At 44.0% G+C, this 27625-nt stretch overlaps 2 protein-coding genes across 2 annotated transcripts in view; one reads left to right on the top strand and one right to left on the bottom strand.

Annotated features, from left to right (window-relative positions):
• DNAAF5 (dynein axonemal assembly factor 5) lies at positions 1-24031 on the bottom strand. The gene is made up of 13 exons (XM_039360518.1): positions 23459-24031; positions 22166-22350; positions 21910-22034; positions 21188-21303; positions 18927-19159; positions 14577-14789; positions 13441-13584; positions 10858-11026; positions 9707-9854; positions 5845-5995; positions 1842-1989; positions 1038-1229; positions 1-821 (listed from the first exon to the last, which is right to left on the bottom strand). The coding sequence occupies exons 1-13, from the start codon at positions 24003-24005 to the stop codon at positions 676-678; spliced, it is 2517 nt and encodes an 838-aa protein (XP_039216452.1). The 5' UTR covers positions 24006-24031; the 3' UTR covers positions 1-675.
• A 1461-nt stretch (positions 24032-25492) lies between these two features.
• Positions 25493-27625, top strand: part of PRKAR1B (protein kinase cAMP-dependent type I regulatory subunit beta) — a 57486-nt gene continuing 55353 nt past the window's right edge. Inside the window, exons 1-2 of the mRNA XM_039360750.1 lie at positions 25493-25785; positions 27098-27311. Of these exons, the coding sequence (XP_039216684.1) occupies positions 27129-27311 (183 nt within the window). The 5' untranslated portion in view covers positions 25493-25785; positions 27098-27128. The remainder of the gene's footprint in view (positions 25786-27097; positions 27312-27625) is intronic.

Raw genomic sequence — 27625 nt, 5'->3', positions numbered from 1 at the left:
TTTTATCACAAAATGTAAAGCTTGTATTAAGAAACCAAATGGCAACATTCGAAATATCATAAAAAACGAAGAGCGTGAATTAAAATCAGCAATTAGGGAAAGCATAACCAATGAACACATAAAGACTGAGAAACAGCTATCAAAACCCGTTCTCCGATTCCGTTTATATACAACACTGCTCTTATTTCATCATAAATCAAGGTATTATAAAAACATAGGATGGCATTTAGATTTGATACGCTCCAAGAATTTCAAGACCAAGAGAATGGATTCCCTGCTATTTGCTCCTGTGGCTGAGTATCTAGTATCACATACTGGAAATGGTTTCAATTTACTGTTAATTTAATAAAAACTATCCATTCTAAAAATGTTTGCAGAAAAAAAGAGCTTTCCCCGTTAGATGTGGATCATTCAAGCTACACGTCAGCTAGAGCTAGCACATTGCCATTTTGTTATTTAAACGTAACAATAAAAGTGTTAGTTTCAGGATCTGCAGCAATAAATATTATAGAAGGTTTTTTTGCAGTGTTCATGTGTGCAAGGAGGATATGAATTTTAGCCTATTCCAGCTTAAAATGTCTCTGTTTATTGAAGTACCTTCTTTTTGGAGAACAGATATAAATATTCCCATTTTTAATTAATTAAGGCACCATTAATTACGGCACACTGAGGCACTTATGACTCGGAATAACTCCATCCCGTTGATTCAAGGTGCAGGAGCAGCTGGTCACAGTAGACTGGAGTGCGATGTTTGTGCACAACTCCTTCAATCTTCCTCGCCAAGAGATCTGGATAGAGAAGGCCTCCTTCTTTCAAAGTATCTACAAAACAGAAGCTGCTGGAGTTACGAGAATGGCTTGGGCTTCAGGGCATACAATTTCTCAAAAACAATTTCAGAGCATAAATGAGCCATCATTATTTCATGAGAGCATGCCACTAGGAAGTTGGGAGTGATTATCACGGTACATCAGAATGATTAGCTAAATTTTATTTTTAAAATCTCAGGCAAACCAGAGCTTACTGAACAGCATAATTACCTAAAACAGCCGATTGGATATTGTGGTCGGGATCGTCCAGGTGAATTAACAACTCTTGGTAGAGAAGCTCAATGTTGGTTTTCAGAAGAGCTTTCGTTTCCGGGTCGTTTACACACTTGAACCAACTGGTCAAGGCATCAGCAGCTGCCAAACGGACATCGTGCGAGACATCATCCAAGCGTTTCAAGAGTTCTGAAAAAGAAACGGCAAGGTCATTTCCCGGACTTGATGAACATGACATTTCTCTGCCAATTTATGCAACAAGGAAATTGCTTCCCACTACAGCAATATATGGAATTCAAACATCTTTAATCAACCTTCCATTAATTTATCTCGGTTTTAATTCTTTCATTTTCTAAAACTGCCTAACTTTAAAAAAACACAGAAAAAACGATGATGCTAACCACCACGATTCTTAGTTGAAAAGTTTTAACAGAATAATTTTCTGTGAAATAATACATCTCTAGCCTATCTATGAATTAGTCACTTCTTTTTCCCATATGGTCCTTTACATGTGGGAAATTAAACCCAAACAGCCTGAGTTATCAAATGCTACGGTGAATATTGCAAGAAACATTACTTGATATGTTTAGCTATGACAACAACATTGTCTCCATTTAGTCTTTCCCTATATTTTGTTACTTCATCTACAATTTAGCAGACCAGAAAGGGGGGGGGGGAGAGAAATGTATCTAGAAACTGGAGTGACTCTAAAGCTGTATTTTTCCAGAGTTGTCAAGTTTGAAAAACAGCCACGTTCTCATTCTAGGGAAATCACCCCTGCCATTTTTCTCTGTAAGATACCTGGGTAAATTTTGCTGAGTTCAGGCTGTTTTCCGCAACTGTCTAAAAAAGTCCTGACAATTCGGCAAGACATCAAACGGGTCATTTTGGAATCTTCCTCCAGCGTCACCATGATCTGAGGCATGAGGGCATCTTTGACATTTTGCAACTGTGAAAACAAGAAATCAGCAGATTCAGCAAAAGGATCTTTGTTAAGCGATCGGCATTTGGTGTGCGACTCGTTCTCTCTCACGTCAGATCTGTTGCAAAGGGAGTGCAACAAATCCAGCTAAAAAGTTAGAATTGAGGCAAATGTTAACCAGGCAGATAATGAAAGAAGTGCATCCTTTTAGCAGCCCTCTGAGTTTTTTTATTTCTAAATTATGTATTTCTTGTGGATGGGCAAGATGTAGCACAGTATACAGGTAGTCCTTGACTTATGGCCAACCTCTACTCAAAGTTTCAGTAGACCTACTTGTGGGTCTACCCAGATTCTAAGTTTTGATGGCTGGTCTCCTGACCACACTTTGGACCTCCTGCAATTGGGCTACATTTATGGCCATCATGAGTTACGACCTTGATGGACGTTCTCCAATATGGTCATAACTTGGGGACTACCTGTATAAGTTTATAGGTTCCTCCTTGTTTGAACCAACATCCAGTGAAAAGTTCCTTGTTTTCACTGGCAAGGAAGAGATTTGCCAAGGACAGAGGAAACAAAGTGGAGAAGCATGCTAGCTTGTTCCTCATTTTTAATTGGAATTTTATTGTATTGGGTGTCCTTGCTGCTTTTTCCCACCCACCCCTTCTAGTTTGTTTAATAGCTGTAGAAAGTTCAGCTGTGAAATGACAACGCAAGGCCAAAAGTATTGCATAACCCCAAGAGAGGGACTTGCAATTATATTTCTCCGATTGCATCCATCACATGCTGCAAAGATGATGCCTGAAGCAGAGAGCTTTAAGAACAGTTTGTGATACTGTGCTCGAATGAAAGACAAAAATAAAATTCCAACTCATAATATTGGAATAAATAACGAAGATAAATTACAGGCAAGACCTGTAGGCACGCTCTTTACCGTCCAGGATTTTTCTGTTTGTCTCAAGAGCTGCCCTTTCTGCATTCTGAAATCCAGGCCGCGTTGATTTCTGCAGATTGTTCATTATTTTGGAAAGACAGAAAGCTAATTTAATAAGCATCTTACCCATCGCTCAGACAGATATTTGGGAAGGGTGGCACAATGGTTCAAGGTAGGATTTCTTTCTTCCTCCGGGAGATGGCGCTCACACCCAAATTTTTGTGCAATGTCCCACCTCAATCTCGTCTTGCCTACAATTAGCCATCAAACGTTATACCTGCCCTTTCTCCTGCATCCCGCCCATCCATATTCTGCCTGCTTTGTGTTCAAATTGATTCAAAAGTTCTGAAGAAGAAATTGAAAATTTGCACTAATGGAAAAACCAGAAAGCCGTGTATACCTCATGGGGATTCTGTGCCTAATCTTCCAACGATTTAGTCTGACAGTTAAGTCAATATTACTGCCTTGGCTGTAAAGCAGCCACAATATCCCAATCTAAACAGCACCACTAAGTTCTTCCACAACAGACCACCCAAATCACGAAGGAGACGGGCAGAAATTCCCCCTCCGCACGTTTTCTACTGGAGATGGAGGAAACGCTTTCAAGAATAGCTACAGGATTTGCAAACCTAATCTCTCTTGGGACGAGGTTTGCAAAAGTACCTGAAGGGTGGCCACAAAAAAGAGGGGGGCAACTTCTTTTCCAAAGCACCTGCAGGCAGGACAAGAAACAATGGATGGAAACTAACCAAGGAGGGAAGCAACTTTGAGGAAGTTTAAAGAAAAAGGTGGAAGAGACAGGATCAGAAAAAGGAAAGGTTGTCATGCAGGAATACAAGCTAATTAGAGGGCTAATCCACACGGAACTCCGTTTCCATCAGTCCTGTTTGCCATTGTTCGGTCCCTAAAGACTAAAATGGACGTTCTGAAACCTGAGCTGGCCACGAACAAGGAGTGTATATCGGAGGTGGTGACCCTTTGAGAGCTGAATGCAATGAAATTTCATTTTGATGCATGCCGATTGGTGTACATTCAGAGTGACAATAAAGTTGTTGTTATTATTATTATTATTAACTAGAACTAAGGAGAAAATTCCTGACACTGAGAACAGTGGAACAACCTGCCTCCAGAAGCTCCAACACTGGATGCTTTTAAGAAGAGACTGGACAGCTATTTATCGGAAATAGCATAGGTCTCCTGTGAGAGCACGGGGTTGGACTAGATGACCTCCAAAGTCTCTTCCAACTCTGTTTCTGTTACTTGCCCAATCTTTTTTTATAGCCATCAAAAAAATAAATAAATCAGAAATCCATTTGAAGGGCAAAATGGGATTTGGAGCATGCACAGGCAATGCAAGTAGCTAGCACCTGTTGGGAACACCTTAAACCTATGTTTTTCAAACTTGGCAATTTTTAGGATGTGAGGACTTTAACTTCCAGAATTGCTGGCTTTCAGGAGTTGAAGTCCACACATCTTAAATTTGAACAGTTGAAAATCACTTCCTTAATCATAATTTTTTCCCCTCCTGGGATTTCAGAACTATGAGGATGGATAGGAAGCTGGCACGTATCCATTTTGAAAACCCCCAGGTGCTCAGAAACTGGGACCCACCAGCCTTAGATTTGTTTGAAGATTGATGTCCCTGATTAAGCCTACTTCGGGCCTTTTCAAAGCCTAATGACAGAACTCTCCAGTAAGAATCCTAGAGGTTGAAGCTTGCTCTTAACTTTTTAAAACCAGGCTGGACTTTAAGCTTAACCAGGCCATCTCAAAGCTTGCCTGCTGCAAATCCTTCCAGTCAGGATTTCTCAGTGGTCCACGTCTGTTTGGTCTCTCCCGTGTTAAAAGGTTGTTTTCAGCTGTTTTGTCTTTGAAAATACTGAAATTTTCAGAGGATTTAATTGGACAAGATGTGTATCAGTCAGCCTAATAGTTGGGATTCATTTCGCCAGACGCTGAAAAGTGAGAGCAGGTTGACTTCTCAATGAACAATGGGATAGAACCAGCCTGAACCTTTGAAGTTAAAAGGAGATTAGAAGCTTGCAGTGGTTTTTTCCCCCCCAAACACAAAATGCTCAGATTTCAAACAAACTATTCCCCCAGCCCAACACATCTAAAGGTTTCAGAATGGGTGTGGGGGGGGGGGTTGAGGAGTTAAGCCACCATTCTTTCCTTGCTGGCTCACCGCTGACTCCTTTCTACCTCTTGCAGAGTTTTTATTTTTGGGCCGAATCCCAGGCTAACCTCTCTTTCCTAAGTACAAGCTTGGCAAGGGTTTAAAAACTATTTTAATTTAATTTCGTAAGCTCACATGTTGCCCAACTCGTTGCAGATTCCAGAAGGCTTATATCTGACCCCCCTGACAAAATACGAATCGAGAGCAGTCACAATACTCTCAAACCTCATCTCAACCCTACACAGCAGACCCCCCTATTTGGCACATGCTTTAAATGTCGCCCCCTGCACTGAAAAAGGCTTCTTGGAAGAGCCTGGTTTTAATGTGCCTCTGGAACTACAGGAGGAAAAAGGTCAAAGTCACAAGATAGGGAGGCAATGGCTGATCAGATGGAGCTACAAAGCCTGCTGCTGGCCCCCCTCTCTTCCTTCGCAGCCTGATGCTGGGGGCTTTTGCAGTAGTTACTCCCAGTTGGCATATTCTAGATCAGGGATGTCCAACCTTGGCAAGTTTAAGACCTCTGAACTTCAATTCCCAGAATTCTGGCTGGGGTATTCTGGGAGTTGAAGTCTACAAGTCTTAAAGTCGCCACGGTTGGAGACTCTTGTTCTAGATGGCTAGAGTCAACCTAGAGCAGCATTAAGACGAAACACAGGTAGGGCTGACCCGCCTTTCGAGGTGACGATGTTTCTGGGTTTTCACTGAGGCTGATCTGATGTGATGTTTGTGGAGAAGGCGGGGGCGGGAGGGGGGGGGGCAAAGGACACTTTACCTCTTCTGGAGAGAGCAGTTCGCTGTAAATCAGAGCCCAGAGGCAAGCCACAGCCGTGGTGCGGATGGCAGCTGCTGTTCTTCCCGCCTGCCACTGGAGATTAGGAGACAGGATGTCTTTTATCACAATCTCAAGGTAGTTACCGAACTGCCTGGAGCCAAAAACAAAGAGCAGCCAAATATGAAAAAGCTTTGTGCAAACGTGCTGGAATGACGGGGAGGATGAAAAGGCACATTTTTAGACTCAAAAAAACAAGAGAGCCCGAACAGGAAGAAGGGTGCGTGAACAAGAAATGGGGAGGTGGGGGGGGGGAGAGCGAGCAAAAAGCCTAATTGATGACAGGATATGTTAACAATATTTCATTATTTCGGATTTCTTTAGGAGAAGGGGAATAAAATGGACTTTCCGCAAGCAATATTTCAGGAAGGACGGAAGGAGGAAGAGACCCTCTTCCCTGTCCTCTTCCTGGACCCCTTACTCACAGGTTGAACCCACCCCAGGTTAACCTGAAGGTGCTTCTGTTTAAAAGTATCTTATCCGGAGGGGTCCCAGGGCTGGCTGCAACAAACGATGCTTTTGAAGAGGAAAGGAAGGCAAGGTTATTATTCATTCTACGGAGCTCAACGATATGAACTGCTTCGATTAAAAGTGTCCTGCGATAAATAGAGGAGGTTCTCTACTTAACACTCCAGCTGAGCCTAAAATTTGTTAAGTGAATTCCCCCCCGTTTTATGACCTTTCTCGCCACATAAGTGAATCACTACAGTTGTTAAGTTAGGAAGAGAATCTAGCTTCCCCATGGACTTGGCTTTTCAGAAGGTCACCAAAAAGGGGAATCACGTGACCGTCATAAAGATGAGTCAGTTGCTAAACACCCGAATTCTGATCACAGGCAACCGCTGTGAAGTGTGAAAAATGGCCATGAACTTTTTTTCAGTACCGTGGTAACTTTCAGCGGATGCTAAACGAACAGTTTTTAAGTCGAGGACTACCTGTCAATCAGTTTAATTTTTGCTTTGAGCTTGTCCCCCATGCTTCTTAAGAGACGAGCTGCTCTCCCCCACTGCCTCAAAAGTTTTTCTCTCTCTCTCTCTCTCTAAAAGGCAAAAAATACATTTGCTGCAGGTAAAATTCACTTCTGACGAAGCGACAGAGCTTGCCAAATTTCCAGCAGGACATGAATCCATAAGGAGCAGAACTTTTCCGACATTCCAAGTCAATGAGGACAGGTCTGTTCTTACGGTGCCCTGGGTCTTAGAAGGGACGTCTGGAGAAAGTTCCAAATGTGGAGCTAATAAATACAGGCTTTGAACAATATCAATGCTCAACCGACCAAATTAAACTGGACGTTCTTTCTTGCTCCGCTGACGACAGCCTTCCTTTTTTTGCCTAAGACACAAGGTCACTATTCAGATCCTCTCTCCCCGTGGGATATTTTCAGCCTTGATCACAGGGGAAAAAAAAAAAAATGCTGAAGTCAATACTCAGACGGAATGATGCAATAAATCTCCTCCGTCTGACAAGAGTTTCTGCCAAGGTGCATCATTTATTCATTATACGGAATATCTCATTTCTAAAAGAGTCGCAGGAATACGCGTAAATAATGTATAAGGCTACTTTCGGCTCCCAAAAGAAAAGTTCTTTCAGCGTTCCCCATTTTTTAAACGGCCCCCTTTGGATTAAACAAGACGGCTTTTCAGAGATCTCCTAGCCCATTTCATCTTTGAACAGATTTTGGGCCTGCCATTTGATTTAAGGACCCAATAAAATGTCGTCTCGCAAAATGATTTTTTTTTGCTGGTTCTTCTGCAGCCCAAATGTTCTGTGATTGACCAAGTCTTGCACTTTGCCAGTAAATGAATGTGAAGTCAGCAACTGACCGTTATGGAAGGCCCTCTTCTTGTAAGGGCGCCCACAGCACATTCCTTTCCTAAATGCGCTGATTGGCTTATAGAGCTGGAGACCCCTATTCTATATGCTCTCCTATTCCAGCAGATGGCATGTCAGAACCAGCCACCAAAAGGATGACACTTCCACACTCAATAAAACGACAGCATAAAGGCCAGCCTGTCCAAGATAGCTTTGCTCCCAAAGGATGACCAACTGGATGCCTATCATTGTTCTGTACAGAATAACAGAACTGGAAGGGACCCTGGAGGTCTTCTAGTCCAACCCTCTGATCAAGCAGGAGATCTAAGACCATTGGCTGTCCAGTCTCTTCTTCAAAGCCTCCGATGATGGAGTGCCCACAACTTCTGGAGACCAGCCGTTCCACTGGTGGATTGTTCTCCCTGTTAGGAAATTTCTCCCACGTTTGGTGGAAAACATTATGGACAAGATGAGAATAGTTATTAGGAGAGTTAGCGTATTTCCTGTATGAAGTTCCATTTATGGGACTCTGGGTGGAAGCTTTCTATTGCAATCTATTGGGCATGGATAAATGCTAGCCCTTATAATGCCAGGGATTGATTGATTTGCAGGCTGTGAAAAGGCATTCGTATATACAAAACAATGTATAACAATGCCAGGTTTTTTAGCCAGATAGTTAGGGAGCAAAGAGTGATAGCGTTTTGCAATCTCCTCAAAGAAAAACCACACAGACCCGAAACATAATCAGTCGGAACCCACTTTTCAAAAGAAGGCTACTTTGCTCCATTTATTATATTATTTTTGTTTACCGTGAAAACCTACCCAGCTGTTTCTTCTTCCAAGTGATTTCAGGCCCTAGTTTTGGCTTCAAGGTGGTCTGGGCTAAATGACCCATGGGATCTTTCACATTTTCCCCCGTAATAGCTTATTTTAATCCCTTAAATAAAATGTGTCAAAACCACAAAAGGGGGGCTTTACAAGAGCCACGCACTGCCCTGCTTTGGAATGTCTCCCGGGAAGGTGAATAACGTTTAAAAAGCACAATTTTTTTTTTAATTTGGAAGAACAGTATCTTCTGAAAATGCATCCCCACCATCACCTCTTTTATCCTTCCTCGGAGCTAAATCCATCCTATTTCAGATATAGCTCCTCTTGCCTCCTCCCATTAACCCGCCCTATCTCCAGTTGAACTGGTGGCCAGAAAGATATTTCAAAAGACTCCCTGTGCAATAAGATTGCAATGGAGGGAGGCGGGGGGGGGGGAGTGTGCCTCATGCAGCGAGGAGATTCAAACCAGGGGTAGTACTCTTCAGTCAGAGCAGACTGAGAGCACCCCGACATGCTTTGATTTTAGCCAAACTCTAGAGAGGAAATGTTTCTGAAAAGAAAAAACAAAACATCTCCCAGAAAAGCTGAAAGTTTTATGAGCTCCTTTTCTACATAAAAAGCTTTGCACAATCGCAAGCGCAGTTCTAAAATCATAAACACAACCTGGGTGGTAAAATCAACATTAAGCTGAAGTCTGTTGATGAGGTTTGGACAGTGCCCCCTGGATGTTTCTACATTTGTCTTCTCCTTAGGACGACCCATTCCTTGGGCATAATTTTCGCATTTCTATCAGGCTGCTTTGTTATTTATTTATTTCTCAAATCCGGAAGGCCGCCGATCTCACACAAAACAACGTGGGCAATGATGAAATGAAATGCAGCTTCCTTTAACTGGGAATTAACTTAATTTAAATAACCCTGTTTAGCTGAGAATTGTTACAACAGGGAGAGAACCAAATTACATCTTGGCTTGAGACACCAAAGGCAAAAATCCAATGGGGCAGAATGTCTACAGCCGTGTTTTGTCAACCTGGCTGGCTTTTAAGATGTGTGGACTTCAATTCCCAGAAGAGATGGCTGGGGAATTCTGGGAATTGAAGTCCACACGTCTTAAAAGCCGGCCAGGTTGACAGACCCTGTTCTAAAGGACATGAAAGCAGACTTACCCTTCTGAGTTGACGGTCTTGCCTGGGTTCTGAAGCAATTCGGATAAAATAGAAAATAACTTCAGACGCATCCGAGGGTCCCTGGAAGTCTGGAGGCAAGTTCTAAGGATGGCAATAAAATCCTTCAGCACTTCGGCAATCGCAGGGCCTAGGAAGACAAAGTGGAAACTTTGGTACCAAGTGAAATTAGCCTCTGAAAGAAGCAATCCTCTAAGAGGGAAGTGGGGTCAATTCTGGCAATCGAATCTCAGCTGAACAAGCTGAATTATGGACAGACTTCTGGATGTGCAGCCTTGCTAGGACTGAATAAGCTATGTTGTCCCGTTTCATCTGGAACAGAACACTTAGCAAATGATGGCTTCAGGAATAAACTAGAATAATGACGGCTTCAAGAATAAACCTTCTCTGGGGTGGTTCCCTCCCAAGGAAACATCATCCCTGTGGAGATAAGATGGGCCCCCACTTTGGCACTCTTTCGCAAAGACTCTGAAGACAGGGTTCTGCCAATGGGTCCGGGGATCCCAGAGTGATCTGGAACCCATCAAGTGGCTGGTCTGATGATTGTCACTAGGGGGATTGGGGGCTTTCTTGGGTTTTGTATTGAGGCTTTATCTTTGTGAGTCACCGGGAGTCGTAAGTTGGGTGTCAACGCTGCTAACATCGAATGTTCTTGCTTTGAGAACGTATGGAGATGCAGCCATTTTCCTTGACTTGTGTATTACTCTTAAGAGTTAGAATTAGATGATACTGGGGGGGGGGAGGAAGAATGGGTATGGGAATTAGTCAGACATAACAAGATCGTAGTAATGTGTGATTCAAGGTTGTTTGAAATAAGAGATGATAAGAATTGGCCGGGCTGGAGATCTGGAGGGAAAGCCTGCATTTCAAACTAATTGGAGAATGTGACTTGTGACCGTAAATTAGAGGAAGGAATTGTGCTTTGGGCTCAGGGGAGGGGAATCTAGTTTTTGGCTTCGACTGTGTTAGAGAATATTTAAGGTAAACAATGCCTCGAAGTTCTTTGAAGAGTTTCATCTGTCGGAACCATGACATTGGGCAGCCAAATAAAATTTTCTTAGTCAGCAGATGAGTATTCCTGCCTTCACATCACTTGGTCCATGAATCCTAGTGCCTGTTTCCAATCTTCTCACCTGACTGAGTCGCAATTACATCCAGCTGCAAGAGTTCTGGGGAGTAGCAGCTCCAGCGGTCGTGAGTTGAGGACAGCCAGTCCATTAGTTGAGATATGTGCTGCTTGTATAAGCCAGCAACACTCCAAATGTGCTGGACCTTGGCCAATGCGTTCATGGCTTCCTCTAACTGTTGGATGGGGCAGAGACAGGAAGAATTGAGGAAGGAATACAGGCAGCCCTCGACTTACGAGCACAATTCAGCCCCAAATTTCTTATTCGTTAAGTGAATTTGGCCCACTTTTACCACTTTTCTTGCCTCAGCTGTTAAGCGAATCACTGCAGTTGCTAAGTTCGACACCTGGCTGTGAAGTGAATCTGGCATCCCCCCCCTTGACTTTGCTTCTCAGAAGTTGGCAAAAAGGGATCACCTGATCTAGGGACACAGCAACGGTCGTAAGTATGAACGAGTTGCCCAATGCATCTGAATTTTGACCACATGATCACGGGGATGCTGGGAAGGTCGTAACTGTGAAAAAACGGTCATCTTTTTTTTCCAGTACCGTTGTAACTTTGAACGGTCACAAAAGAAACCGTTGTAAGCTGAGTACTACCTGTAGATGGATCGAGACAAACGTTTGGCCTCTGCAGGGCTTTGGAATGGAAAGAGAAACGGCAATTGGAACGTGCCAGATATGCTCGTACAGCATCTGTTGGGAGTTTCTTTTCTCTCTCTCTCTCTCTCTCTCTCTCTCTCTCTCTCTCTATCTATCTATCTATCTATCTACCTATCTATCGATATATATATATAATTGATTTTTTTTAAAACTAATAACCTTAGTGTTTAACAAACAGGATGTTGTCTGGGTTCACATTTCACAACAATAATAGTCAATTTCTATCATATCATACTCTACGTAACAGCTTTCCTTGATTTCCTCTTCTTCCCACATTGTTCTCTTTTGCAAACATTAGGTTAATACAGTTCTTAATATTTTAGTAACCAAGAGGTTAAATATAAGCATTTTTTTCTAACATTTATCCAATTAGTAATAGCATCAATATAAGAACTTCTTTTCTAGTTAGTCCTCTTGGCTGGGAGTTTCTTAAGCAGCCACATCTTTCTCTGGGTTTCTGTGGCCGCTGTGCTAGCATCCTGGGGGAAAGCACACCTTTGCACTAGCCAGAGTCGCAACCTGCATATCCACCTGAGATGCTTGTGATGATCAGGGATTTGGTCCAAAAAATTCCTTTTTTTAGGAGGGGGGGGGTGTTTTTTCCGGTGAATGCCTATTTGAATGCTTTTAGCAATTTGGGACTTGTCTAATTAGCTTCCTTTTCTTTAAAACAGATTTATCCAGGAATCGGTTTAAAAAAAAAAATCAGCATCCCAAGACGAAATGCTTAGATTCTCTTCTTCCTCAACAAGTCTAGGCATCCGGATTCCACAAGTCAAAGTACCTTTTTGACCTTTTTTTTTTTAAACGCATAAAATACTATTAATGTTCACCTGCCTTCAATTTTACAGTTTTTAAAACTGAAGTTTCAAAATGATTACTTGGAGGGGGAGGAAATTTTTTTCTTAGTGGCCAAGGGCTGTAAATTTTGGGCTGGTTTATCGTGCCTAGAAGCAACTGAACAGGAAGCCAAGTGGCCATTAAACGAAGGAGTGAGTCTGGCAGCAATTTTTGTGTAGCCCACCAAAGGGTTCCATGAAAAGATGGCAGCCTGATTTATTTGGAATTTGACTGGAGAAGAAAGTGATTTATGCTCGCGTGATAGTCATAAAAAAAGAGGGGGGGAGGGACATCCATTATCAGAAGCATCTCAGGTGCCGGCCTCCGATTTTAAAGGATGCCTCAAACTTTTTAAAGCTCAGCACTGGGGGTGGGAGGTGAAAAGGGCAACCACTGAAGAAAATACTTAAAAGGAAAGGATCCTTCTTTCCTGAGATTTGATCCTGGAAAGGGCCAAGAGCCTGGGAGAGACTGAAGGAGGATCAAAATGCCAATCTAAATTGAAGCTGATTTGCTTATGGGCTATGCCCACCTCTACCCTGTTGTCAGTTTTGGGGATTATCTTTTGAAATCTGAACTTAAGACAGGATCCAGTGTGAAATTAGCACGGAGAGTGACTCCAGTTTTTGATGTTCAACTTTTTATCTGACAGCCTAGAGCAGGGGTAGGCAACCTTGGCTCTTTTATGACTCGTGGACTCCCAGAATTTCTGAGCCAGTCATAAAACTCCCAGAATTCCTGAGCCGGTCATAAAACTCCCAGAATTCCCGAGCCAGTCATAAAAGAGCCAAGGTTGCCTATGCCTGGCCTAGAGGAATGCCAAAGCTCAGGGGTAAAAGGCATGCACTGGATGAAGAAAAACAAAAACCTAATTCTCTACGTGGCATCCCAGTTCCAAAAGACCATTGCCAACCCTCTACTTTGTATATCTGGGGGTCCTTTTTTTTTTTTTTTAAATCAAAGCAGCCTCTGCTAATCAATCCTGAAATTATGAAAAGGCACAGATTAATGTCATAGCTTGTTCCAGATGTGGAATCACACGCTGCAACAAGAGAAGCGTAAGCAGAGTGGCATCCAGGGTTATCACCTTTACATATAAGTGTCCAGTGGTTGGTATTGCCATGATGGTCACCAAAACCTTGGTGAGCTGCAGGCTTATTTCTTTGCAGTCTTCCTGGCACAGCTCAGTGAGGGCTTCCACACAGCAAAGCAGCTGCTCCAAATAAAAGACCTACCAAAACACCAAAAAGAACCGTTATTCCATGCTTCCTGGAAAACAGAAGTGGACTTGCTTTGCTTCCTGTTTTGCTCTGCTTTGGTCAAGCGATCTGGCGTGGGCTGTTTCCCGTGGATGTTCTTAGCCAAGAAAACCCACCTGCCTCTCCATCTCCAAAGGAACTTATCAACCCTGAACCTGCAGAGGGGAAAACATCTGCCATACCCATACAGAGTTTCTCTGGAGGCAAGCATTACGTTAAGAAAAAAAAGTTTTTTTTTTTAATGGGCCGAATTCCGTCCTTTAAACCAGTGTTTCCCAAACTTGACAATTTTAAGGCATGTGGACTTCAACTCCCAGAATTCCACAGCCAGCAATGCCTTAAAATTGTCAAGTTTGGGAAACACTGCTTTAAACCTTGTGAGATGCTGATGTTCCCCCATAAGATGTGGGAATGAGACTGTAACGTCTCCCAAGGCCTGGCCATCTCATCAAATCTGCGAGTCACACTGGTGTCCATGGCTTGAAAAGTGGTCAGCCTCTGAATGTACTGCTATAATTATATTAGAGTGGTTGACCCCCAACCTGGCCTCAGAAAGGCTGCCCCCAAACTGGCTGTGCATTCAAGCCGCGCAGAATCTCCCAGAGGAGGAGAAAGGCCTTTGAACCTGAATACGAGGCACTTGCGAAGGAAGGCAAATATTCGTGTCCCAGGATAACGTTGCAAGATCCAATCTGGGCCGGTCAACGGGACCAGCGGCTTACTCTTCCAAGCTTCTGGACTCACACCGGATCCCCTCTTTCCGGGAAGTTCTCTATCCTGGAAACGAGCACGAATCCGAAAGCTCGGAAGAGCGAACCACTCATCCCGGGGACCCTTCCCAGATTGGACCTTGCACGATGCAGTCAGACTGCACATGCACCTGAGGTCAAAGGTGCTAACTTTGAAGAAGAGGTCTGCAGACCGAAGAGATGCCGATGCGTGTTTAGTTTGGGGGTCTCCTCACCTCTTCCGTCCGCTGACTAACTTCAGGCTTGCAGAGCGTGCCGCTAAGGGTCACCAAATGAGGTTGCAAGACTTTGCGGGGAGAGCCCTCGATAACGGCCGCCAGAATCATGAGGTAAGACGCCGTGGATGCTCTTTCGAGGTCGGACAGGATCAATTTCAGAGAGACCGCTGGGTTGACAAAGGCGCCAATCAGCTTCGTTGCTTTCAAACACTGTTTTTAAAAAAAACAGAGAGAGAGAGAGAAAAAAAAAGTGGCTGTGTCGTAAGGTGGTAAAGAGCTAATGAACTCCACGGAGCTATTTTTTTTTTTTTTAAAAAAAAGAAAAACAAAGTATGAAGGATGACAACTATTTTATTTCTTTTCTCATGCCTCAGAAATTGCCTCGCTCGTTCCCGATTATATGCACAAGGAGAGGATTTCATTCAGGTGTAGCAAGACAGCCCCAAAGAAGCTCTCCTGTGTCTTCTTTCAACACAACCTCTCCAGCCTCCCCCTCGAATTAACGGAAGCGCTCGGTCCCTCTGAGACGGAGGCCCCCACGGGATGTACAGTATCCCTTTCACACAGCTGTTCCTCTGCCAGCTTTGAAGAAAACAAAGAAAAGAGTCTCCCTTAAGATGGTGGGTTATGGCACTAAATCGTGAAGGGGGGGGGAGAGAGAGAAATATGCCTTATTTGCTTTTCTTTCAGAAAGGAAGAGAAATGAGGGGGGAGGCAGCCTAAAGCTGAACAACAGGGAAGTGGTCCCTGCCTTCTGGCAGTTAAGAAAGGTCCCCAAGAATGGGCATCTTAGGAACCCGCACCATGGATGCCGCTGGGATAGAAGCCAAGATTTATCCCTCAATAATCCTGACCCCAGCTCGCAGTTCAGCCTAGCGTGATGAGCAAGGAATAGGAGAAGTTGCTGTATATGGAGTCCATTTCAACCTTGTCCCGCTGACCTGGAAGAGTTCTCCAAGGATTCATTTTTTTTAACTATAAGTAGTCCTCGATATACAGCAGTTCATTTAGTGACTGTTTGAAGTTACAAAAATGACTGATGACCGTTTTTGACACTGAACAGCCGTGGCAGCCTCCCCGTGGGTCCTGTGATCAAAATCCAGACGCTTGGCAACTGACTCGTATTTATGACCTTTGTGGTGCCCCGGGATCGTGTGATCCCCTTTTGCGACCTCCTGACAAGGAAAGCCAATGGGGGAAGCCGGGTTGACTGAAGAACTATGTTCTTCAGTGAACCTGTTAAGTAATCAACTGCAGTGATTACTTAACAACTGGGGCAAGAAACGTAAAATGGGGCAAATCTCAATTAACAAAGGTCTCACTTAGCAACAGAAATTTTGGGCTCCCTAAGTCAAGGAGTACCTGTATTCCTATGGGAACCCCACATGAAATCTAAAGATTCCTCACATGCCCCAGATTTCTTCCCTTCCTTTCAAAAGTTCATTCATTTCTTGCCCTCTTGACTTACAATCCTTTTCAGGAATCCTGTTCAGGAAAGAAGCCTCTTCTATTGGAGGCTTAAACTTTGGTTTCAAGGTTTAAGAAAAAAACAACAACCCAGAAACCTCCAATCCCAGAGACCACTCTGGAAAGTCCAGGCCCCCGCAGGCAGAACTAGGACATTAAGCAGGTCAGTTGTGGTCATGGGTCAAGGGCTACCTGTAGTTCCTACCTGAAGACGCTTCGGGATTAAACAAACAGAGCAAATACAGTAGAACTCGACTTGAAACTTTGGCCTCTTACGAGTTACCGTTACATCAAAAGATTCCGCCAAGGATGGACTCCCAAGTGATATAATTCTGCTGACAGATACAGTATCTGGAGAAAACTATGTTTTGCTTGCTACATTTGTTACAGACAACAAAAGGAAACCCCGTTTCTTCTAGATAGACAAGGAAACCAGCAAGCTGGGAGCCTGGAAGCCAACAGATTCAGAATCTTCATCAGAGCTGTGGCCGGGATACGCATACCTTATTACTGTGGGAGGATTATAGGCAGGGAAGGGGAAAGAGATAATATGGTGAAATTAACCAGAAAGGTTGCGAACTACGCATAACTTGCAAATGGAATTTATCCCTCAAAGGCATTTTACATTTTAATCTCCTGCTTATGATTTTAAAGAGGCTCTTAATTCTCCACCTTGGCCAGCACCACAGGTGAAGCACAATTTAGTACAATCTCATCACTGATCGGTACAATAATCAAACAGAAATACATTTTGCTTAACAGGAGCGTTATAAAGTTTGACCCAGATAGGTTGATTTAACAAAATTAATGGCCTTTTGGGTCAACCCCCGTACATTCTAAAAGCAAGTGGGGGAAAAAAGGGGGGAACAAGCCTCCTGATACTGTGATATGGAAAAAAATATCTGAAAACTTTCAGGAAAAGGGTGGATTCCATACCTTTTTGGTCCTTCTTCTGTGCATATTGAATAAAATTAATGATCGTAGCTCAAATCAAATCGCAATGAGTACTGTAATCAGTGTTAATTATTATGTTGGACTGGTTGCTTGGGAAATGTACTCTCACACTGCCCAGTGAGGAGGGTGGGTTGGGCTGAGAGAAAGTGACTGGTGATTGGCCCAAAGTCACCCAGTTGCTTTCGTACCTAAAGCGGGACTAGAAATCACCCTCTCCTGATGATTGGTCTAAAGTCAGCCAACTAGTTTTCATGCCTAAGGTGGGACTAGAATTCATGTCTCCTGATGACTGGCCCAAAGTCACCTAGGCTTTCATGCCTAAGGCAGGCCTAGCACTCAACATCTCCTAGTGATTGGCCCAAAGTCATTCAGCTGGACTTCATGCCTAAGGTAGAACTAGAACTTACTGTCTCCTAGTGACTGGCCCAAAATCACCCAACAGGTTTTCATGCCTCTGACTAGAACTCACAATCTCCTGGCGTCTCACCTGGTGCCTTAACTCCTATGAGTTCATGGGGACCCAGCCCTAACCCTAAGTGGAATTTTCCTCCAATGGGATTTTCCCATGTATTTTACCAGGAAACATAAATAGGGCAGCCTAGAAAAGTCAGTGCCCTCCTAACCATACCCAAGCACTCTGAGTTTGTTGGTGATGTCCATTTTTCTCTATGTGTTCATGGTGACCTAACCCTAACCCTAAGTGGAATTTTCCTCCAATGGGATTTTCCCATGTATTTTACCCCGATAGATAGATAGGGCAGCCTAGAAAAGTCAGTGCCCTCCTAACCATACCCAGGCACTCCGAATTTGTTGGCGATGTCCATTTTGCTCTAGGAGTTCATGGTGACCTAACCCTAACCCTAAGTGGAATTTTCCTCCAATGGGATTTTCCCATGTATTTTACCCCGATAGATAGATAGGGCAGCCTAGAAAAGTCAGTGCCCTCCTAACCATACCCAGGCACTCCGAATTTGTTGGCGATGTCCATTTTGCTCTAGGAGTTCATGGTGACCTAACCCTAACCCTAAGTGGAATTTTCCTCCAATGGGATTTTCCCATGTATTTTACCCCGATAGATAGATAGGGCAGCCTAGAAAAGTCAGTGCCCTCCTAACCATACCCAGGCACTCCGAATTTGTTGGCGATGTCCATTTTTCTCTATGTGTTCATGGTGACCTAACCCTAACCCTAAGTGGAATTTTCCTCCAATGGGATTTTCCCATGTATTTTACCCCGAGAGATAGATAGGGCAGCCTAGAAAAGTCAGTGCCCTCCTAACCATACCCAGGCACTCCGAATTTGTTGGCGATGTCCATTTTGCTCTATGAGTTCATGGTGACCTAACCCTAACCCTAAGTGGAATTTTCCTCCAATGGGATTTTCCCATGTATTTTACCAGGAAACATAGATAGGGCAGCCTAGAAAAGTCAGTGCCCTCCTAACCATACCCAGGCACTCCAAATTTGTTGGCGATGTCCATTTTGCTCTAGGAGTTCATGGTGACCTAACCCTAACCCTAAGTGGAATTTTCCTCCAATGGGATTTTCCCATGTATTTTACCAGGAAACATAAATAGGGCAGCCTAGAAAAGTCAGTGCCCTTCTAACCATACCCAAGCACTCTGAATTTGTTGGCGATGTCCATTTTGCTCTATGAGTTCATGGTGACCTAACCCTAACCCTAAGTGGAATTTTCCTCCAATGGGATTTTCCCATGTATTTTACCAGGAAACATAGATAGGGCAGGCTGGAAAAGTCAGTGCCTTCCTAACCATACCCAAGCACTCCGAATTTGTTGGCGAGGTCCATTTTGCTCTCCGAGTTCATGGTAACCTAATCCTAGACCAAATATTCTTGCTAGACCAAACCTCTGTTAACTTTAAGAGCATCCTTTCCCCAGTACAGTTTTGAAAGGAGCTATACTTACGTTGCTAACCACGCTACTTTCCTCATCGGAGCACATGCGGTACAACGTTCGCAGGAGGAGTTCCATGTGTTGAGTGATGTGATCCTCCGCATGCTGCAACAATATAAACAGGAGCTGGGATGCCTTGACCCGGGTGCCTTTGACCCAGTCGGTGAGATCGTGGCAGAGGCCAGGAAGTATTTTGAAGATGTTTCTGGTTACCAGCTCTCGACATCCCAGGTTCGGGCGAGTTACTAGGTGAAAAAAGAAAAAGAAGAAAGGATGAAAGAATTCAGGGAGAGACGGGGAAAAAAAAAGTCTCAAGCTCTTCTAATATTCTCAGTTTTAAATCTGAAGAGGAGGGAGATATCTGGGGATATTCCATGCCAACGTTCCATATTCCTGCCACCCAAATTCATCCTAAAATGTAGACCCTTGTTGTCTTGTTTTTATTGAGCCAAGGATGAAATATACTATTTTACCAGTTGAAAACTGTTACACAAGGACTTTCATTGATTACTACACCTGTAGTTTTTGCTGCCTTTTTTGTTCTGTTTTTATGGTTCTGTCTCCCTCACTGTCAAGACTGCTAACATCGGATGTTCTTGCTTGTCATATATGAAGAAGCAAACATGTTTTATTTAACCTGCATATCATTTCTAGAGTTAAAGCAGACAATACTAGCCTAGTGGATGGGAAAATATGCTAGTTAACCATAACAATATTTCAGCACAGCATTGCCAAGGTCAACTGTAACAGGAGGTGTACGAGGGACAATTCACACTTCACACTAATTGGAGAGTGTGGTTGATGACTGTAAAATGAAGGAGTGAGTTATGCTTTGTTACGGGTGATTGGGGAAGGGAGGATTCAGTTTTTTGGCTGAAGCTATGCAGAAATAAAAAGGTAAATAAGGTAAATATTAAGTAAATAAGCCTCAAAGTTCTTTGAAAAGCTGCTTCTTTTCGGAACCATGACACTCACATTTCATCAAACGTTTTTCTGTGTTGCTACTCTTTCTGTACCACATTGGGGAGTCTCTCTATTTCTCTTACAGACACACGCATGGCGATGCGTGAAAAGATACGTCTTTGGGAAGTGAAAACATGCAAAGTTACTAGCAGTGCTTTTGGGATCTAAGGAAGGGGGAAAAAAAAACTTCTCCAAGCATCTCAGGGGCTCCTCTGTGGCTCTCTGCTTGTGTGGCTAACACGTTATTTGAACAAAGCAAAAGTTAAGACAGGATGCAACCCCCCCCCCAAAAAACAAAACCCAACAACTCGGGAGTGTTTGTGAAGCATCTACTTAAAGGGAAGAATCTTCAAAGGTATTGTGAAGTATGACTTCTTTTTGTCATGGAAGAAAAGCATTGGGATTATAGAAACTGACAGCCGGCAACAAAGAGGTCAAAGACAAAAATCTCTCGCTGAGAAAATGAATGGCGTCCCTTTTGACCAGAGGCGCTGTTCTCCCCCCCCCCAAAACAATTTTGACTGGCCCTTTTCAACAGCTCCCTTCATTCCTAATGCACAAATGAAGCTATTTCATCGCATATCTCACTGCTGTCAAAAGCTTCTCTCTCTCTCTCCACCTTTCCTTAACTTGTCGGCACCCATAGCCCGAGGCGGTGATTTCCCCCCTCCCCTTTTTTTCCTATAGAAAGTCAGTCTATTGTTATGGTGGTTTTGAGCTCTTTTTCTCCTTCTCTCACTGGCCTGCAATCTCTGTCAAACAGAGATCAAAGAACAAAAAGAGAGAAGTGTCAGGTTCATTAGCTTGCAGCTAGGAGGGCTGGGGTGAAAGAGAATCCTTGGTGGAAAAGCCAGGATGGGCAGGGAAACTTGACAGGTGTGCCTTTTAGAGGCAAAAAGAGTTTGCTCTTTCCCAAACCATTAAACAAACAGCAGATTTATTAAAAAATATGTCATTTACAGACAAATGTTGGCAATCGAGGTGGAACCGAAGGGCAGAAAAATTAGCCCAAATGACATCAAGTTAAATTGCATCTGGCTTTCAATGTGCATGTCAATGATTTTTGTGTTTTGAGGCTGGCACCAAAACAAGTAAAATGGAAGACGAATGGTATTTTTTTAATATGACAGGGCTATTTTAAGGAAACCATTGTTCATTTGGGAACGGAATAAGAAAACCCAAAGGTCCTTCTGTTTGTATCTTACTTGATATTTTCCCTTGAAAGTATTCCCTATACCTTGTTTTTAAAAGTTATAAATTAAAACCTCAGAGAAGTAATTTGCAAAAAAGTCAGTTTGCACTGTACTCACATCCTGGTGGATAATAAGAAGGCTCAGCATAAAAATCAAGTTTATCCTTAATATCTTCTTCATTTTCTTTTTCCCACTGCAATCCCACTTTCTTCCAGTAAGTTAAAGCCAGCTCCCTAAACACAAAGGAAATTAATCACAAATATTGTTGATTCTATGCAACATACATATGCTTAAAAAGCGGTTGTTTGAGAAACTAAATCTGCAGCATTTTGTTTTAAAGAAACACTCCTTGGAGGTGATGCCTGACTAAAGCTGGTCCCAATTGGGCTTTTAAGTCAAAGACTACATGTATACAAGAATGCTTCTTCACAACTGCACAGGTTTTTTGATGGTATGGAAGTTTCCGTATGGCAATGTTTCTTTTTGCTGATGTTGGATAAACTAGGCTGAAAAGTATTTATTCTTTGCTCAATGTAAGAGCTCTAGCATCTGCATGTAAGTTTACGTAATTTCACATATATGATATCAGCCAGTTTGTTCATGCTAAGAATTCTGGAAGTTGCTATCCAAGATATCCAGAAAACAGCTGGGATAGAGGTATCTTTGCAGATACAACAGGGCAATCCAATGCTTTTTTTTTTTTTACAAGTATGCAATGTGACCCATTTTTAAAAGGGGTGAAAATTCAATTGCCCAACCATGCTTGGCACTCTGGCGTCACTGACCATCCCCATAGACAGCCCTGCTAGTGTAAAATAGACAGTCTGAATATGACTTACTTATTCTCATGCATTTCATCCGTCAGGCCACTGAGTAAGAGAGGGATTAACTTATGGAAATAGGAATAGCGATCCCGCAGGTGCAACAGCCATTCCCCGACAACGCTGATAACAGCCTCTCTGACCTAAAAGACCGGGAGGGGGGCAAGAGAGAAACCAGTATCATGCATTTTGCAATTCCATCCAAATCAAATGTTTTTTTAGCAAGGCACTGAGTTTACAAAAACTAGTGAATTAAGCCCTGACCAAACATTACCTGTGGAATGTCATCAAAACATCGCTGGGCAAGGTGAGAAAGCACATCATCCAGCGATTTCACATTGCCAAATTGGATCACGGATCCTGTGGCATGAATGACAGCAACACGGACCTTGTAGTGTTGATGGGAAATGGCCTGCATTAAGGGACTGATCAAGCTTTCCGACTGCAGGTGAAAATGATCTGGAAGGCAGAAATGGGTTTTTTTGTTTTTTTTTTAGTGACTGGAAATGGTAGAGAACAGCCCCCTCAATGCAAGGGTAGGGGGAAAGTAGCTGCTATTATTACTTTAGGATTTGTTCTAAGCCAGACAGTACTTGGTTCTAACACTGGCCCAAGGCTGATATCAAAGACCTAAGGGTGACTTTAAACTGCTTTAAATCTGCGAAATGCTTCCCCAGATGGGGGACACTTGCAATGTACTGATTTGTAACTGTGATCTTTTTCCAAAAGCACATTACATATAATGACCCATACCTATATTATTATATATAAGGTTCCATATATGTGTTTTGTGCATGTGGGTTGATATATAGTGTGAGGTACATACAGTGGTGGGATTCAGCCAGTTCGCACCACTTCGCCAGAACCGGTAGCTAATTTTTTGTTGCTCAGGCCCAGAATGGACTTCCGGAAGCGGCATCCACACATAGAACCGGTTGTTCACATATTTGAATCCCACCATACATGTGGTATGTGAATGCACACAATATATGTGATACACTTCACTCACTCACACACACACACACACACACACATACACAGATACAGAATTGCTCAACAGTGAGAGAGGTAGTATACAAATTTAATAAATGATAGACCCATACATACAATGTTTCTATGGGCCAACATATATAAAAAATATCTATATATCTGTCTGTCTGTCTATCATCTATCCATCCAACCAACCAACCAAAGCCAACCAAGTCCACAAGTCTTAAAAGATTCCAACTTTGAACACCCCTGATCTATCCTCAGTCAGGTCTGTCCATCATTGAATTTATTGCTGCCTATCTTACCAATTTATTGCTGCCTATCTTACCAGAGGGGCAACTCTGGACGGCCTGCATATGTACGTATATGCATGCATATTCTATATATACGGTATACGTATAAAATATAAATCCCCCCCCCACACACACACTTACGGGGGGAGAAAAAGCTCATCGGAGAAAGCCTGCCGCCATCCCAACTCCCCTATTCTACCCCCTCCCCCAAACTGCACCAGGGCCCCCTCCGCTGCCATCCTCCACCGCCGGGCCCCGGGTGCGAGAGGTGCGACGGGGCCCACCTGGCAGGGCGGCGGCGGCAGCCTGGCACCCCTGGCACCCCTGGCGCGTGGCGGGCGGGAAGGGGTCGAGCAGGGCTGCGCGCAGGACGGCCACGGTCTCGGGCAGGAAGGGCGCCAGGGCGGTCCGGTCGCAGCGGCGGAGCAGCTCGGTGAGCAACTGCAGCAGCCCGAGGCGCAGCTCCTCGCAGGCCTCGCCGGGGCCCTGGGGCAGCCCGAGCCGCTGGGCCAGCGCCGGCATCAGCACGGGCAGCGCCTCGGCCGGCTGCGCGCCCTGCCCCAGCCCCAGCCTCAGCAGCTCCAGCGCCAGCTCGCGGCACCGCTCGGCCGGGTCGCCCACCAGGCAGCGCGCCAGCGGCCGCAGCAGCGCCGGCCCGAAGACCTCGCGCACCGCCGCCGGGGGCCCCTCCGCCATCAAGGCCCGCAGCGCGCCCAGCGCCCGCAGCCGCGCCGCCCGGGACTCCTCCTGCAGCCCGGCCAGGTGCCGCGACACCGCCGGACCGAACTCGGCCGCCGCCGGGCCGCGGCCCTCTTCGCCAGCCTCGGCCATGCTGCTTGGAAGGCACGCCGTTGCTAGGCCGCCGGGCCGTTGCCAAGGCCCCGCGCGGCGCTTTTGCGGCAGGCGCCGCGCTTGACGGCCGTGCTTGACGGCCGCGCCGGAAGGCCGGGCGAGCTTCTGCCTCACGGGCGGGGGACTTCAACTCCCAGAATTCTCTGGGAGATGAACTTTTTTTTTTTTTTAAAATATGTATACCGCCTATTGTAGGACTACCTGTATCCATTTCTATCCCCGTTGGTAATTTTTGAGGAATTTGCTCCTCAGTTTTGCTTGCAACCAGACAAATAAAAAAAGGTAAAGTAAAATGAAACGAAGTAAAAAAAAAAAAAAAAAGATAAAGCAGCTTACTTAACATGCTGTGTTCAATTCAAATCACCAAATTCCCAAAATTGTTCGCAAAAAAGGGCCTCCTTTCACCCTGCTTTTGTGTGGTGTTGGAATGGCATTTTTTTCTTTAAAAAATTAGAATTAGCACGCTGTCCATATGGATGACTCTGTTTATGGATTGGAAATGTATTCTTTGGCAGCATATGTAATGTAAAATACCCGTGTTTTTTTCAAAAGAACTTTGACGATACAACATTTACAAAGATAGATACATTCGTATCTCTTTCAAGAACTGCATCAGAAGCATTCTGCTTATTTTATTATTTATTATCCTTTTATTTTAAACAAAGTTATATTTTTAGAACTGTATCCATGAATAAATTACTGGATACAGTATTACTCAATAGGACACCCGTAAGGATTGCAAGCAGTCTATTCAGTTATTTTTATGTTATTATTTGAATACAATGCCAAAAAGTGTATTTCAAGGTTCCAGTCTTTTTTAAAAAAGTCAAACAGTTCAGCTCTGCCATTATCCAAACTCAGTTAATTTTTTTAATCTTCCACTTTAGTCATTTCACTCCTTTTCCATTTTTTATGCATACAATAATCTTACCTCAATTACGACGTACAGCATTAATTCCCCAGATTTATTTTCTAATTCCTTGTCCCTAAATCCCAGTAAGAATAATTCTGCTTAAATCATGACATCTGTCTGTAATATCTTCTGTGCCACTGTATGAATTTGCTTTGATTTTTCCCTGTGTATGATTAAAAAGTCCCTTCTTCCTTTTCACCCTTTGATATTCACTTAGACATATTTTTTTTGATAATTTAACTGGCGTTACATATTACAGGGACACTCCAAGCAAAACCAGTTCTTTCATTTGGAAAAAAAAATTGTCCATCGCTTCCCTGCCTACCTTGGACCTTCAGTCCACCCCTTCAAAGGATGAGATTTTTCCTCAGTTGGGAATCCCTAACTGGACCTCATCCAAAACCAAGCTTAGAGCTGATTCCTTTCCAGCTTGAGTTTATTTTCTCCCTGCAGGAAAAAAAAAAAAAAAAAAAGAGAGAGAGAGAGAGAGAGAGAGAGAGAGAGAGAGAGAGAGAGAGAGGCTGAGCTTGGTATGACGGGGGCAACTTCCTGCGCAGGGAATGGATGTTGGAGCTAGAGACTTTTAACGCTTTGTGTGCAAAGGGGGGGGAACACACATTCAGAGTGGGAGTTGGGGGAAAAATAGACAGTGAGATCATCTAAGGACGGGGGTGACTGCCTGACTCCATTGTCTTTTAGCTGGGGATTCCCCCCCCCCAGAAGATACCCAGAACATTGTGGGGAGACGGAAGTGCCCCCCACCTCAAGCTATCAGGCAGCTGGAAGAGATTTCTACTGCGAATAACGGGGGAACTGAAAGAAACTGCTGGCTGAGCCAAATATCAGGTATTTATATACTCCCTGCCACCCAAGCCTGCCCTTACCTCCTGCCCCAGCCCTCTCCTTTGTGTATATTTGCATGCTCTCTCTCTCCATCCTCATTCCCTCCTTCTCCCAGCAACAATGGCTCAGATTTAATTCTGCACAAAAGAGCTGTTGCTGATGGAGGGAAAGGACCAACGGTTTACAGCGGGGAAGATTTGAGGGTTTTTCTTCCCTTTCCATGCAGTTAAGAAGGGACAAAGGCAAGCGTGGGGAAGATTCCTTGCCCTGCCATTTCAAAATAATATAATAATAATAATAATCAGGCTGGACAATCCTGGGTTGCTCTTTTGAGAAAAAGGTGCTTGTTTTTTGTTTTGGCAAAAACAACAACAACAACAAAACAAAGCAAAGCAAAAACGAAACAGGAATCTCCTCATTCTGAAGACAGCAGAAAACCCTGGAGAGAATTGAGTCGAAAAATTTATCCTGCCCGCTAAGATTCAGTGGAAGGCTGACTGGGGAAGATGTGTTTGGTTTTTTTTTTTTTTTCCAGGAGCCTTGACCATCTTCCAAAGACAGAGTCCCTGTGAGCTGAAAGCCTTTGGAATCTTGGATTCCAAATCCATGCACTGACAAGGTTGGGGAATCTGCTTTTCCTCTCTCGCCAAGTCCAGGGGGTGTCACAAAACCTTTCTGTTTTGGACCGGCTTGCCGTCCGAAACATCGCAAAAAAGGTAGAAAGCATCGGTAGAAACCCACATAAGAAATTCAGCTTGCTGGCCCCAGTGAGGAAGAGATGGCTTCCTTCCCATTGAAATAACCGTGTTTTTTCGGGAGGTAACACTACAACAGATCTGGGGGCTGGATCTGCCCACCAAGTGAAGCATGGGGATACGCATAAATTTTGCTACGATTATGATGACCGTCCAGCAGTTTGAACCAGAGGGTAGATTTTGAGGCCTCAAAGCAGGGGGAAAAAAATCCAATTTCTATGAGCCCCTATTATGTTCTCCAATTTTCAGTGGCAAATCCATCTCGCAGGAGGGGTGATGCCTGCAAAAGCTGTGGGCTTGGGGCTCCCAGGCTGCAGGAATGAGAGAGGCTTGAATAAGCTGCATTTTTTAGCAAGCCTCTGAGAAAGAGGTTTGTAACCCACGGAGCATTTGCGATGTGACCGCTTTGGTGTTCCAGCGCTTTGGGGGAGGGAGATCATGCATGATGTGTTCCAGAGGATTTCAAAGAGCTGGAAGGGGGGTGGGTGGGCGGCTTTTCCATCGGAGGAGATGGATGTCATCCCTCTTCTCACATCCCACCTCCTCCTCCTCCTCCTCAGACAGAGTTGTCATCCGTTGACCCTCATCAAGATGGCGGCTGCTTCCTCCTCTTGCAATGGAGGAGAAGACGACGAGAGCTTGAAAGGATGTGAACTCTACGTTCAGAAGCACAACATCCAGCAAATCTTGAAGGAGTGCATTGTGAACCTCTGCATTGCTAAACCCGACCGGCCAATGAAGTTCTTGCGGGAACATTTTGAGAAACTGGAAAAGGTAAAGGGTCTTTCAAACGGAGGGGGGGGGGGAAATGCTGGGCTGCTGGTATTTATTTCTTATTTTTGTAAAAATAAAAATAAAGACTAAAGGTTTTTCTGATATTGAGAAGCTGCTTCCTAAGGAATCAGATCAAAAGCCAACAAGTTCAAGGCAGCTATTTGCTAAGGTGGGCGTCAGGCCCCAGGTTTGCGTTGCTAAGCAAGGTACTTTGGTTGTGAGCTTTGCGCCCCCGTTTTACGACCTTTTTGGCCACACTTCTGCAGTTGTTCAGTTGCTAACGTGGTTGTGAAGTGAATTTCAACGTTTCCATT

This window comes from Crotalus tigris, unplaced genomic scaffold (genome assembly GCF_016545835.1).
Source record: "Crotalus tigris isolate CLP2741 ecotype Arizona unplaced genomic scaffold, ASM1654583v1 scf7180000019173.45859301935:6455823, whole genome shotgun sequence".
NCBI classification, from domain to species: Eukaryota; Metazoa; Chordata; class Lepidosauria; order Squamata; family Viperidae; genus Crotalus; species Crotalus tigris.
The sequence above is the reverse complement of the archived record's forward strand: the minus strand, read 5'-3'. Positions and strand labels throughout refer to the sequence as shown.